This window comes from Mustela lutreola, chromosome 10 (assembly GCF_030435805.1).
Source record: "Mustela lutreola isolate mMusLut2 chromosome 10, mMusLut2.pri, whole genome shotgun sequence".
NCBI classification, from domain to species: Eukaryota; Metazoa; Chordata; class Mammalia; order Carnivora; family Mustelidae; genus Mustela; species Mustela lutreola.
Window position 1 is genome coordinate 77,778,259 of NC_081299.1, and position 14,521 is coordinate 77,792,779.

The 14,521-nt window shown below is 41.3% G+C and overlaps 1 protein-coding gene across 4 annotated transcripts in view; it reads right to left on the reverse strand.

Annotated features, from left to right (window-relative positions):
• Positions 1 to 5,480: 5,480 nt before the first annotated feature.
• Positions 5,481 to 14,521, reverse strand: part of TGFBR3 (transforming growth factor beta receptor 3) — a 197,851-nt gene continuing 188,810 nt past the window's right edge. For all 4 annotated transcript variants that reach the window (XM_059138273.1, XM_059138271.1, XM_059138274.1 and 1 more), the window contains one exon: positions 5,481 to 8,914. In XM_059138273.1, coding sequence (XP_058994256.1) covers positions 8,796 to 8,914 — 119 coding nt within the window. In that variant the 3' untranslated portion in view covers positions 5,481 to 8,795. The remainder of the gene's footprint in view (positions 8,915 to 14,521) is intronic.

The following is a 14,521-nucleotide window of genomic DNA, read 5'->3' on the forward strand; positions in this document are numbered from 1 at the left end:
GGCACTAATGGCATTATAAGAGTTCCATTCTCATGACCTAGTTACCCCCCCCCAAAGGCCCATCTCCAAATAGCATCACGCTGGAGATTAGGTTTTCAACATATGAACATATGGAAGGAGACAAAGATCCAGTCCATAGTGTTCCACTCCTGGCCTCGCAAATCCATGTCCTTCTTATGTGCCAAATATGTCCATTCCCTCTCAACGGCCCCCAAAGTTCTCATTTCAGCATCAACTCTGAAGTCCAAAGTCTCATCTAATTATCATCTAAACCATTTATGAAGGAGAGTGGATGTAGGTATGATTCACCCTGAGGCAAAATTCCTCTGCAGCTGTGAACCTGTGATCCTGTGAAACCAGACAAGTTCTGTGCTTCCATAGTACAATGGTGGGACAGGCACAGGGTAGACATTCTAAAGGGTAGCAGAATATGCTACCCAGAATATGACTGTCAGAGTTCAGAACATGCCACCCTAAAATATACCAGTTTGGTACATTGATTATTTTGAGCTATAGGTACTTGAAAAATAGCACATGCAGGAAGGGACTTTTTCTTTCTTCTTTTTCTCCTCCTTTTCTGGCTAAAGGCAGACCTTCCAAAAGGAATTCAATTATCATAAATGCTCTCTCTGGGAATTTCAGTCAGCAGGGAAGATCGACTCATCATGGGAGAGAGAGCCCAGATATTGACACCACACCCAACTTTGTCACAAACTATCATACCTCCCATCTAGTCTTATAAGGGCCCATTCATCTTCTATAAAAACCAATTATTCTCCCCTAAGAGGCCTATTATCACCCCTCCCTTTTCCCTTTTAAGAAGATATTTAATCCTGAATTCTAAAGCCACCTCCTCTTTTCGCTAGGTATCTCCCATATATACATAAGGTACACATGTTTATAAATGTGTTAGTTTTCCTCTAGTATGTGTCTTTTATTACGGGGTCACAGCTAAGAACTCAGAAAGGTAGAGGGAAATTTATTTTTCCTTCCCAATAACTCCCATTCCAAAAGGGAGAAACATGAACAAAGGAGTGGGTAACAGGTCCCAAGCAAGTACAAACCCTAGCAAGATTCTGAGATCTTAAGAACAATCCTCTTTGGCTGGATGCTCTACCCTCCAAACCCACTAGAGGAGCAACATCACCCATGGCTCAGCTGTGTTGAACCATGAAAAATTTATTGTATTAATATTGGGTCTACCTCAAACTGGTCTGTTTCAACATGCCCAGTGCTGATGGGGAGACCTAGCAGTCTGATTTGCTACAACTGTTAGAGAATGTAATGTGGTAATAGGTATGGATATTTTAAAAAAAACCAAAAAACAAAAACAAAACTCACTCCCTTTGACCTGTTATCTCCCAAATAAAAGAATTACCATGATCTGTTATTACTGATTCTTTGACTATGTGGATGAACTTAACCTGGAAAACCATGTTAGTTTGGCAGTGGTTTTTAAATTTTTTAATTTTGTATGTTGTTGTTGTGGGTAGATTCTAAACCACAGATTTTCTTTTCCTTTTTTTTTTTTTTTTAAAGATTTATTTATTTACTGTAGAGAATGAGGAAGGAGCAAGGGAGAGGGAGGAGACTCCCTGCTGAGTGCAGATGGAGATGTAGGGCTTGATCCCAGGACACTGAGATCATGACTTGAGCCAAAATCAAGAGTCAACTGCTTAACCAACTGAGCCACCCAGGCGCCCCTAAACCACTGATTTTCTTTCTTTCTTTCTTTCTTTCTTTCTTTTTTTTTTTAAAGATTTTATTTATTTATTTGGCAGACAGAGATCACAAGTAGGCAGAGAGGCAGGCAGAGAGAGAGAAGGAAGCAGGCTCCCTGCTGAGCAGAGAGCCCGATTCGGGGCTCAATCCCAGGACCCTAGAATCATGACCTGAGCCGAAGGCAGAGGCTTTAACCCACTGAGCCACCCGGGCACCAAACACTGATTTTCTTAATGATTGTATGTATTTCCAATTTTCTGTTGCTTCTTGAATTGGTTTTGGCAATCATTTATGCTATCTACTAAGCTTTGGTCTCCCAGTGCCCAACCTATCCTTTCTTCCTGATGCTGGAACTCAACAAACCCCTGCCAACTGAGGTTCTGATAATCTTCAGCCCCAAGGAAGTAATTTTTCCTTGTGTGTTAATTCTGTTACCTCAGTTTCCCCTTTTTGCCTTTTCAGCCTCTGGGCACCTGCTTAACCAAGTCATTATATTAATTGCCCTATATTAAAATATCCAGTGTGGTTTCTGTTCTCCTAACAGGACCCCCAAAAGCACATCACCACACAGTAAGTTTTCAAATTTATTAGAATGAAGTTGTTTATGGTGATCCCTTATTTATTAAAATCTCTGGTATTTTGTTTTGTCCTCTTTTCATTCCTAATGCCTGCATTCTTAATTTTTGTCTATCTCTAGTAGTCTCGTAATTACTAGTTTTTGGCACTTTTCCTAACTTGCTACACTGGATATACTTTCATTTTCAATGTTTCTCCCCCCCCCCCCCCGCCAACATAAGCATTTCACAGGTACAAATTTCTCATAAATTACTGCTTTAGCTACATGTTTGAGTAGAACTTTCATTATTTTTCAAATCTACTTATTTCCTAATTTCTATTAAGAGTACATTTTTGAAAATGTTCATCATCACTAGCCATCAGGGAGATTCAAATTAAAACCACATTGAGATATCACCTTACACCAGTTAGAATGGCCAAAATTAGCAAGACAGGAAACAACATGTGTTGGAGGGGATGTGGAGAAAGGGGAACCCTCTTCCACTGTTGGTGGGAATCCAAGTTGGTGCAGCCACTTTGGAGAACAGTGTGGAGATTCCTCAAGAAATTAAAAATAGAGCTTCCCTATGACCCTGCAATTGCACTACTGGGTATTTACCCCAAAGATCCAGATGTCGTGAAAAGAAGGGCCATCTGTACTCCAATGTTTATAGCAGCAATGGCCACGGTCGCCAAACTGTGGAAAGAACTAAGATGCCGTTCAACGGACGAATGGATAAGGAAGATGTGGTCCATATACACTATGGAGTATTATGCCTCCATCAGAAAGGATAAATATCCAACTTTTGTAGCAACATGGATGGGACTGGAAGAGATTATGCTGAGTGAAATAAGTCAAGCAGAGAGAGTCAATTATCATATGGCTTCACTTATTTGTGGAGCATAACAAATATCATGGAGGACATGGGGAGATGGAGAGGAGAAGGGAGTTGAGGGAATTGGAAGGAGAGCTGAGCCATGAGAGACTATGGACTCTGAAAAACAATCTGAGGGGTTTGAAGGGGTGGAGGGTAGGAGGTTCGGGAAGCCAGGTGGTGGGTACTATGGAGGGCACATATTGCATGGAGCACTGGGTGTGGTGCAAAAACAGTGAATACCGTTACACTGAAAATAAATTAAAAATAAATAAATAAATAAATAAAGTTATAAAAACAAAGAGTACATCTTTGATTCATGAAATTAAAAAATTTTCAAAGGTATTGAGTATTTTTAAATTATCCTTTTTTAATTGATTTCTGAACTACTTGGATTATGGTTAAAGAACTTGACCAGTGTGTCACCTGGGTGGCTCAATTGGTTAAGTGCCTGCCTTTGGTTCAGATCCCAGGGTCCTAGGATTGAGTTCCCTGCTCAGCTGGGAGCCTGCTTCTCCCTCTTCCTCTGCCTGCCACTCCCCCTGCTTGTGGTCTCTGTCAAATAAACAAATAAAATCTTAAAACAAAACAAAAACAGAAAACTTGACAGTATAATTAAGTTCTGTGATACACACTGAGACTTTGACTATGGTCTAACAGTAGTCAAATTTTATGAACATTCTGGATGTACAAAATTCTCAAATTTTGTGTATAGGCATTAGATCAAGCTTAATTTAATTGCCTTGTTCAAATCTTCCATATCCAAATCTTTGTGATTTACCACCTTCTATGTTAAAATCTATGATGATAAATTTGTCAGTTTCTCTGTGACAATGTCACTTTGCTTTAGTGCACTAGAACACAAGGATATATATACAAGGATATTAACTGCAGCAGGGAATCATGGCAAAAACCCTAAAAAGAATACTTCTAAATGTCTATCACTATTGAATTGGCTAATTGTATGAAATATTATTTTGCCATTAAAAGCATGAATTTGTTCTATATCTATTAACCTAGAGGGAAGACCATGTCCAGTGAAAAAGGCTAGTTTCAGAATATGTATACTGGGATCCCACTATTAGTAAACAAAACAAAAATCTGTCTGTGAACACGTTTCATATGTTTGGGTGAGAAAAAGGCTGTAAACATCACTTCCTCCTGGGAGGTGCCAGGGAAAGAGCATTAACTTTATTTACTTGGCAATTTAAGGAAAATCTAGTTAAAACAAAAGGTGACCATCAATACACAAAATCTGATAGGAGGATATGCCATGTGAAAGAAGCAGGTCACAAATGCTATATGATCTTACGCATTATAGTGACATGTACATGGTAATATAAGGAAATGCTTGGGAATACATACAATAAATCAGTATTATTACCTTAAGTGTGAGGCTTATGGGGACTTTTCCGGTGCTAGATGTATTATTTGCATTCCTTTTATAAATGTATATTGTGTGTGCAAGAAAAATTTTTAGAAGATGTGACGATAAAAACACTATGGATCGGGGGGGTGCCTGGGTGGTTTGGTTAAGTGGTGTCACATGGGGGATCTGCCACAGGGAATAGGAGTTCCAGAGAGATGAAAGTAGGAGCTGGGAAGGTAGGCAGATTCTTCTCTTTAAGCTTTATCTAGGAGGTTGAACTTTATCCTGAAATCAAGTGGGGGGACTACTTAAAGGCTTCCAGTTAGAAAGTGACATATTTGAGTCTTTATTCAATTCTCTTGGTTGCGTAGTGAAGAAGAATTAGCAGGGGCCAAATCTGGAAGTCAGCATACTAGTTAGGTGGTTGTAGTCCTTTAGTTTAAGAGATAATGGGCCTTGGAGTCTGGATAATAGCAGCAGGAGTAGAAGAGGTTGAATAAACTTGGACTTACTAATTTGGTGGTGGGAGGCAAAAGAGGATTCCAGTTAGATTTCCAGATTTCTGGCTCGGGCAGTTAAAAGATGGTGGTCATTCAGGTCCATAGAGAATGCTGGAACCATCACTGGGGTATGTGGAGATCCAAAATACTCTTATTTCCCATTCCTTGATTCCAGGAGGTTGACAGAAAGGCCAGGAATGGATGCAGGGGCTGACACCCACTTCTGGGTCTCCCGCCACATTTTTCCAAGAATAGTGACAGCTCCTGCTGTACCTTTCTTCTGGTCAGTCCATTCTTTCTCTCTGCTCTACTGAGTTAGGCTTTTCTCTTAGCCTCTTCACTCCCGGCTCCTCATAAACCCATTTGCAACAGAGGATCAATTTAGGAGAAAGTCACAAGGAAAAAGTTACACCATCCTGATGGTAGAATTTAATGATAACCAAACAAGGCAGGCATTAATAAATTGGTATATATCTTTTTATTATGCACAGATAAAGAACTTAAAACTGTGGTTATCAAAACTATACATCTAAGCATATTCATAAAACTGCCAACACATTGAACAGAGAAAAGAATATAACGGGGGTGTTCAAACTGGCCACAGGGATTTTAAGGGTACTCTTTTTACCCCAATAGATGAAAAACAGCAACAAAATCAGGCTCACTCAGGAAAAACCAGAAGAGAGAAGTATTGTATTTGGAAACTGATAATAGTCCTTTTTAGAAAAACATCTGTCAGTTTCATGAACAACCCCCGATAAAACAAACAGGAAAAAGGTCACACACACATTCATCACCCAACAAAATGTGCTCTGTTAACACACCCGGCAGTAGAAGCGTCACTCACACCATGAGGTAGTTACAGTACGAAAAGGCTGGCACGCGTGTGCGCGCCCCCTGCCCCCACACCCACAATTATGCCCACTACAGAACACACACAGAAAATGGGTTTACAATCTTATTAAGAAAAGGAAAAGACCATCTTCGTTTGTGTAGAAAATGCTATAGAAACAGCTCAGAGTGAAGATGTCTCTAACTCTTAAACTACAGAGTAACTGCTGGTAAACACATGGTGAAAAGCGAGAGGGCATTACACAGACCCTCCGCCTTCCTTTAGAGCATTTCAATAACAGCTTTAGCTTGAACAACAAACAAAGCCAAATGGTCTCTGTGAATTAGGGTGTAGCCTGCAGAAGTAACAAAATACTTTGTAGACAGAAGCATTTAACTGGAATATAACAACAGTTTTAAAGAAACTTGCAGAACTTGTTATAAAGTATAGCTTGTATTTTGTATTGAGACTGTGAAGTATGAAGCGATTGAAAATGTTGTAATAAGAAGCTAGTTAGATAACACTTTCTTTAGAAACACTTTAGAGACATTTCTGAGATACTTAATGACATTCACTCTTCAATTAATATGGGATCAGGTTTATCAACACGGATTTCTTGATCTAAATAATACTTCTGACAGTAAGACCTAAACAAATAAAAGGTGATTTTTTTCTTCTCTTTCTTTTAAAATCTTTTGGTTTGCATCTATAAATTTGTAAATTAATTTTAAATTATTTATAAAATCATTGGCAATGTAGCATCTCTCTCAAAAATATACATTTAAATATAATCACAAAAGGTTTTAACCCTGTCCATCTGAAGATTTGGATCTTTCAATATCTCTTAATGGCTAATTTTCTTTTTTGTAGAGTGGAAAGGGTTTTTTAAACAGCAAAGGACTGATCAAAAGCATTCACAGTAACTGAAATTAAACATTTCATATGGAGTAATTTAAATTTATCAAAAACACTTAAATATATCTTTATACACAAATTTTTGTAGTAAAATATAGCTATAAGTGACTTAAAGACTCTAGTCTTCTTTGAAGACATCTTTAAACTTTTTTATACATAGAATATGCTAAAACAATACATTCTGCTGAAGGTTAGGCAAAGCGCATTATTTTCAAACACAGGTAGCATCATCTAAGTCCTCCATTCTGATACCCTTGTGTTAAAAAGTGAACTGAAGGAAATAAATTTTCTAATCTCATATCTTCATTTCTATGTGGAAATCTGCAAAATTTTCCAAGAAGTTAATGTAGACAGTCTTGAAATCGTTGCCCTCAAGTAATCTGTTTTGGTTCATATTATCCAGATTGAGTATCTACACTTCTCAGAGTTTTACTCTATGACTGAGTGACAAGTCTGTCCTATCAGTGACTAGTCAGATCTATCATATCAATGACTCTCAGTATCTCCACCTACTTATGTGCCTTACAGACACCGCCTTCAGATACTGGGTGATATTAACATTTCCTACTTCGTGTTCCATTCAGAGAAAGAGGCACAACTTCTTTATTTTAAGGGTGGTGAGATTTGTTTTTGAGTATTTTGGGGTAGCATCTAGCCTTTCCTGTTTGTAGTTTTCAGAGTGATTTTGGGGAGAATTCTGGAAAAATGTTAGTATTTACTTGCAATGAAGCTATCCTCAGTAGTAAATCAATTGGCATGAAGTTTCCCTCTGGCATTTTTTTTTAAACACAGAGGTATCAGTTGAGCTTATTTTAGCTGCAAAGTGGCATCATATTATTCCATTTTAATGAAATCCACCTCAAATCCTTTTTGAGTTTGGAAAATATTTAAGGCAAGAGAACTAAAGCAGTCCAAATGAGTGCCCTTTTCCAGATCTCAGCACTCTCTTGGCAGAACTGGTGACCGTGTTCAGATAATCAACCGGAATCCAACAGGATCTGCCGTGAACGAACAAGAGCTTCGCATTTTACAGAAGGGTCTATTAAAAAGGCCGACATGTTTTGAGAGGAAACACTAATTCTCCCAAATAATTTAAGAGTAAGTTCCAACTTGGAGGCATAGGACATTTTAAAAAAGGGAATGAATTTCTTCTTAACTGAGAAGATGAACGTGCCAAATGACACAGTCTATACCTGTACTTGCATATACATTACTGTGCAAATTCCTCTTCTACTTTAAAACTAAAGCTGCCCCCACCTATAGGTTAGTTTTTTAGAACACAAGGTCATCAATGGGCCCAAATCTGCAGTCCCAGAATTTTGGCCATTTCCAATTTCTAGATGCTTATAAAGAAATCCCAAATTTGCATTAAGACATTTTCGCAATGGTGTGTGAGTGCGGGAGAAGGGGGAAGCTGATGAGGTTATCAGCGCCTGTTTTGGCCCAGGGCACCAGAAAGGAATGTTGCTGTGCTGTGTGTCCGGATGCAGTCCCTGAGGGCAGTACCCGTCAAGCTGACGACATCAGCCCCCAGAGGGTGTGACAGCAAAGTGAGAAGTGTGCATCCAGAAGGTGCAAATTAGACGTGGAGGAACACACTTAGAAAATCCTGAAGAACTCCTTTTGTCCTACATCTTGGTTCAGTTACACAAGAATCTTTGGCCATATCTCCTCACGGGTCCTACCGTCTGCTTATTATCCTCTTACTGACTCCTTGCACCAGGGTCAATCTCAGGGCCCCGGTTTGTGGAGAGTCTTACCTGGACAAAGCAGCATTTTTGAAAACTGGCATGTGTTTCACATTGAAAACCCCCAGGCCTGCGCGGGGCTGGTGGAGAAGGCCACCACCTCGGCTTTCTCATGTGAGTTCTAGTGTCTTATGGAAGTCCCGGGGTCACATGTGTATTTGCCCTGGGGGAGGGGGGTGGGGATGAATACAACAGGTGGTCTTTGGATGGAAATTCACTCTCTCTTTACAAGTGCACAGCCGAGGTCTTCCAGGCCCGCATGCGCAGTGAGGGCCCCGGCTAGGCAGCGCTGCTGCTGGAGCAGGGGGTGCTCTGCGTGCTGCCGATGCTGTGGGCCGCGCTGCTGTTCTCCGAGGCCGGCGGGGAGGTGGGGACTTGCTGCCTTCCTGCGGTCTCTCCTGTGGTGAAGGAAGCAAAGGGACAAGGGACAAAGTCACTGATCACTGACTAGTACATTTCCCCGTCTGCCAGCACGGGCAGAAGCAAACCGACCAGGCCTTACACAGAAAGTTGCTGGGTGCGCTGGTGTTCGCTTGTTGTTCTTACGGCCTCTTGCGTGGCCAAGAGAGAACGGTTTTCAAGTGGACTGACAGGCAGTTTTAGTGACTCAGACCCTGACAGAGGACACCGAGTCCTCAGGATTTCAGTGCTTCGGACCTTTGAAGAAAGTACCACCATCTGCCCCCACAGCCCAGCCCCTGTACTCAGGAACCAGCCCGTCTCTTCTCACAGAGAAGTTTGCAGGGTGAGACCTTTACACTGTAGCAAGAAAGACCTGCCGCTTTGGGGGTCTTTTTCTGAATCTACTTGTTCAAACTTTGGGTGCGGAGGCTTGGTTTTGCCGGAGCTGTAGCAGAGAGAGCTGTGTGTCCCAAGCACACAGCCCACCCAAGAAATGGCGTTTAGGGCAAATTGCTCCCAGAAAAACCTTTTGGGGAAGGAGGTGAGCACATGGGGAGTGTGGATGTCAGGGAACCACATCCTCCATCCTCCAGTTCACTGGGGGGTGCAGCGAGAATATCTCCTAACACACGAAGCATCCCACTTTTCATGACATCCCACTGCATTTTAACGAAGCACGTTCCTTGTGCCAAATGTGCAGTGCTTTGGAGGAGGAACAGGAACCCCCGGGTCACACACATGGTTTGCATTTAGCCCTCCAAAAGGCCCTAGAGCGAAGTCTTTTCTTCAGCGAAAATGGTCTCAGGGCAGCCCTCAGAAAATGGCTCTGCGTGGGGAAAAGCGATCAACGCTCCAGTGAAAAACACTGCATGTTCTCCGAAGTCGCAGCATCAACTTGATAAACTTCTGGTCAGCGGTCTCCCTCCCCTCCTCCTCCAGTGTGGGAAGCCCCAGAGGGCCAGGTCTGTTTATGAATGAGCCTCCTCTTTCCTGTCATGCTGAAACACACAGCTATCAGCTGAAGAGATAAGCAACCCTTTGGCTGCTTCATTAAAAAACTCACAGAGCAAAGGCGCTACCCTTCAAGGACGGGATCTTAGCCCCTCACTTCCACTCCCTTGCTGGGCCCCTCAAAAGACTCTGCCAAAAAAGCAGCTCTGGGAAATGTAGACCAGGCTCATGCCCTTGCGTCTGGTTACAGGTTTCCCTGCCACCCATTTCAGAAACCACACAACGACAACAGACGTCTGCATCAACCTCCAGGCATTTTTATGCTCACTGCATTATGTGGCCCATGCTGTATTTCCTCTGATTATCTTTTCTTCTGGGATTGGTGGGATAGAGATGGGATAGGGGGTCAATATGCCTCAGAGGCAGAGAAACTATATTTTTACTCTTCTTGGTTTCTTTCTTTTTTTTTTTCTGTATTTTGGACCCTCCCCAGCATTGCCCTCTACCCTGCATGGATGTATGTAATTAAAGATGGGGAAGTTTGCCTTATTGACAGTGACTTTTCTGCCAGAAATTCACTTTCCCCAGAGTGGGGGCTTATTTCTAGAGGGAAATCAAATCTTTTAGCTATTCTGATGTCAAAAACCAAATGAAAACAAAAACCCCAAAACAAAAAACCAAAAGCCTCCAGAGACCTGAACAATTCATGATATATTTTAAAAATTCAGCTCCCTTAAGCCCACATGTTGATCCACACCCAGCTGGATCCTTATGTTATCAATTAGAAGGACAAATGTGGCTGTGCATGAAGCGTATTTTAAAAACATATTTTCCCCATTTAAACAGAGAATACACCAGAAAACCAGGAGCAATCAACACTTCACCTTCACTTTCTGGCTCACCTGAACTTCATTTGCACAGCCTGATAGCAGCTAAAGCAGGATGGCCTGGCCTCATCTATTCACCACAAACAAGTGTCTCATCCAGAACTGGATTATTCCGAGTCAGGAAAAGTGCCAGTCCTGCTCCCTGCCCAGGAAGTCTGAATATTTGCTTTCTGATGTCTATTTGCCAAATACAATTTGTTGCCATGCCAGTTTATTTTAATCAGTGCCCATTAAAAAGGTCTTTCAACTCCCAGTTTTGGAAACTCTTGTGCTTATGTAAAACACTGTCCAAAATGAAAGCTCAAAACAAAGAAGCCCCCTAGAGTCAAGATTGTAGGATGCATTTCACCAAGGCGGACAAGTCAACTTAACCTAATAATCTACTGACTTCAAAGTAGCATTATATGCTGACAGATGGTAGCTACACTTGGTGGTGATGCTGCAGAATGTATAGACTTGTAGAATCACCATGTTGGACACCTGGAACTAAAATAACAGTGTGTCAACTATACTTCAGGGGGGAAAAATTAGAACAACAACAACAAAAACCAGTCTACTGACTTTGAGCCAATTATGTGCCAAGGCAAGGAGAATCTTTATCTGAGAATCTGCCCAGAAATATAGAAAATACCTTCTTCTACCATGGTGACTGTTTTCACATGTAAGGCATGAGATTTCTCAATATAACCAAGTTATTAAAAAAACTTCTACCTTCTGAGAAATTAAGACAAAGTTTTTTGTTGTCAGATGGAGGTGGTGCTACAGAAAAAGTCACCATGAGAAACAAAGTTCAGTGTGTAGCCACTTCTGCTTAAAAAGCCAGTGGAGTTCCCCTGGGTTTTCTAAGCTGGGCCCTTTAGTTTTCTGCTATCATAAAGATCTCTCATTTCTTGGAGCACTGACTTTCTCTAACACATCCCTTGGGTGACAAACACAACTGCCCTTCTTCTGGAGAAGATGGGCCATGAGGACCACAAGACTAAGCAGGGAAGCCCCACATAGCAAACGTAAGGAGTCTAAGGAAGGATCCTTTCTGCTCATCAACATCAGAGTTGGCCATCCGAAGAAATGTGTTCAGTCTTCACATTTTGCTCCTAAAATTTCACACCCCACTGAGGAAGAGAGATGTGGGGAGGAAGGACAGTAGAGGAGGAGGCATTTGGAGGAGAGTGGTTAGAACAACTTTGACCTGGCTCATATATTTGCCTATGGCTGAGCTCAGCTACTGGCAGAGATGCTTTCAGAAATAGAAAAATATATTTCTTAAGGGATAATCTGTTTTATTTCTTTAGCTTGGCATGGAGTTGTCCAGATCTGATTTCTTGCCACCTCTTTGGCAGTCTACTTTACAACTGGATTCTTATCTCTGCATCTTTCAGCACTGCCAGGCAGGTCATGGGGAAGAAGCTTTATCACAGAAAGATGTGAATAACACCGAGAAGCTCTATGGGTAAAGAACAACAGAAGAATTTTAAAGGAAGGTGAGAGGAATCTCAAACATTTAGCCCAAAGGAGAATGTCTGCACAGATCACCCAAAGAGGATTATTATGAAGAAGAGCAGACAGCTGTTCTTTTCCTCTTGAGGGCAGATCGTGAGGAAATCAGTTTAAATGGTAGCAATGAGGATTTAGGTCACAGAGAAAAGAACTTGCTGATTATGGGGATTGGTTAGTTATAAGGGGAATTTATGGAATCTCCTTCTTGGAAGATACTTAAGCACTGGATTGAAAACCATATGCCGGGGGGTGATTTAGATTTAGTATTACTTGATGCTAGAAAGAAAAAGATACTGTCCACTAGGCCTATGTGTTGCCTGCAATTATGAACCAACCAATGTTTTAATCTCTTGATATCCTAACTGTAATTATTTTATAAGCTTACTCCTGTAAGGAAAGTGACCTAGACTACCAGTAGTTTATAGAAATTGTCAATCACTATCACTTTGAAAAATTGTCCCTCCCTACTCTCCAAGCTAAAAAAGACTTTCCCTCTGCAGGCAAATTCAGCAGGAGGGGTAAACTGGATGCTGTTATCATTTATGAAGAAAGGGGGAAATATTCCAAGCCAGGAATGAATGAACGAACGAATGAATTTTTAAGATTTTATTTATTCAGTTTTAACAGAGAGACAGAGAGCACAAGCAGAGGGAAAGGGTGAAGCAGGCTCCCTGCTGAGAAGGGAGCGCGATGCGGGACTTGATCCCAGGGTCCTGGGATCATGACCTGAGCTGAAGGCAGACACATAACCAAATGATCCACCCAGGTGCCCCCAAGGCGGGAGTTTAAAAGCTTTAAAAAAGCTTTAAAAGCTTTAAAAATATCCTATCTCTTTCTTTTTATATTCCTGCAGTATGGCCAATCTATGTGCACCTGCATTTTGGTTTTCCATGGCTATCTTTTTTATTTTTCTTAAAGATTTTCATTTTTAAGCAATCTTTATACCCAACGTAGGGTTCCAACGTAGGACCCCAAGATCAAGAGTCATCTGCTCCACCGACTAAGCCAGCCAGGGTCCCTGTAGCTATCTTGCTTTAACTTAGCGTGCGCATGTGGCTGCAAATGGATCCTGAAGTCTTTACAGTCACACCAGAGTTCCCACCCATATCCTTCTGATCGCTGGGACTTAGTCTCTTGCCCCCTACTTCAGTCACACCTATCTTGCTGCTTCTCTCTTCACCTGGACTAAACGTGGGAGCTTGAAGAAACTTCAGACTTCTAGAAACATAGGAAGCCCAGGCAGATGCTCCTAATTAAAAGCTCTTACCTGACTCGGATAAACCTAAGGATGTGTTGACTTCTGCTTTTTAAGAACACAGTATGTTCATCTGAGGATTGCTGAATAGAAGCCTGAGGGATTAGGAAAGGTGCACCTAATTTGAGACCTCAGCATTTCAATTTGCTCTGTGAAATGCAGCATTCTTTCCACTCTTAGTTTTTGTTTTTGTTTTTTTCCTCTGCCTACACATCTGAGAACCCTTCAGTATCTTACATTTTTGTAGCACTTGGGAGTTCAGAAGACTTTTCACATGTACTCTTGGTTACTTGCTCTTACTGCCAATAACCCTGCGGAATAGGAATCAGGTCTATGTTTACTAAAGGAAACATGGTTAAGGTACCTGGCTCAGGTAACAAGACTAGCAGTGAAACTAGAGCTTCAAGTCCAAGGGTTGTACAGACACACGTGGAAGGTGGCCTCCCCCAGAACCCCCTGCTTTTCCCTCTTCCTCTTGTTATCATCAAACTTTGAGTACGTTCTGTTCAGGGGCCACAAGGCAAGTTAAATAAAGTATAAAGATAAATAATGACAACATCTAACCCATCCTCCTGCATGGATTTGTTTGCAAAAGGAAAGTGTTTTAGTTTGGCGAACGGGGAGGCACAACTTTAGAAACTGATAAACAGTGACCAGAAACTTCTCTAAACTACAAGTGATCTAGTTCACTCTTCTTATGGATGAGCGATTGAAATCATTACAATTAGGATATCAAGAGACTGAGAAATTAACAGTACAGAACTGCGACCTACACATAGGCCTGGAGGAAAATCTCATCAAAATTAAAATGCATAAACCTGCCAGAAAGAAGAAGAAGGAAAACAAACTAAGAAATAAAACTGGAAATGGAGACCAAAGCAGTAAAATACTGGAAGCTGGTAAAGAAATGAGTGAGTGACCTAGCAGATTTATGAGAGCCAGAATCTAAGTCAACAGTGAGAGAAGCTGAGAAACAACCAAGTTATAACCCAGAGCCCTCAAAAACTCAAAGA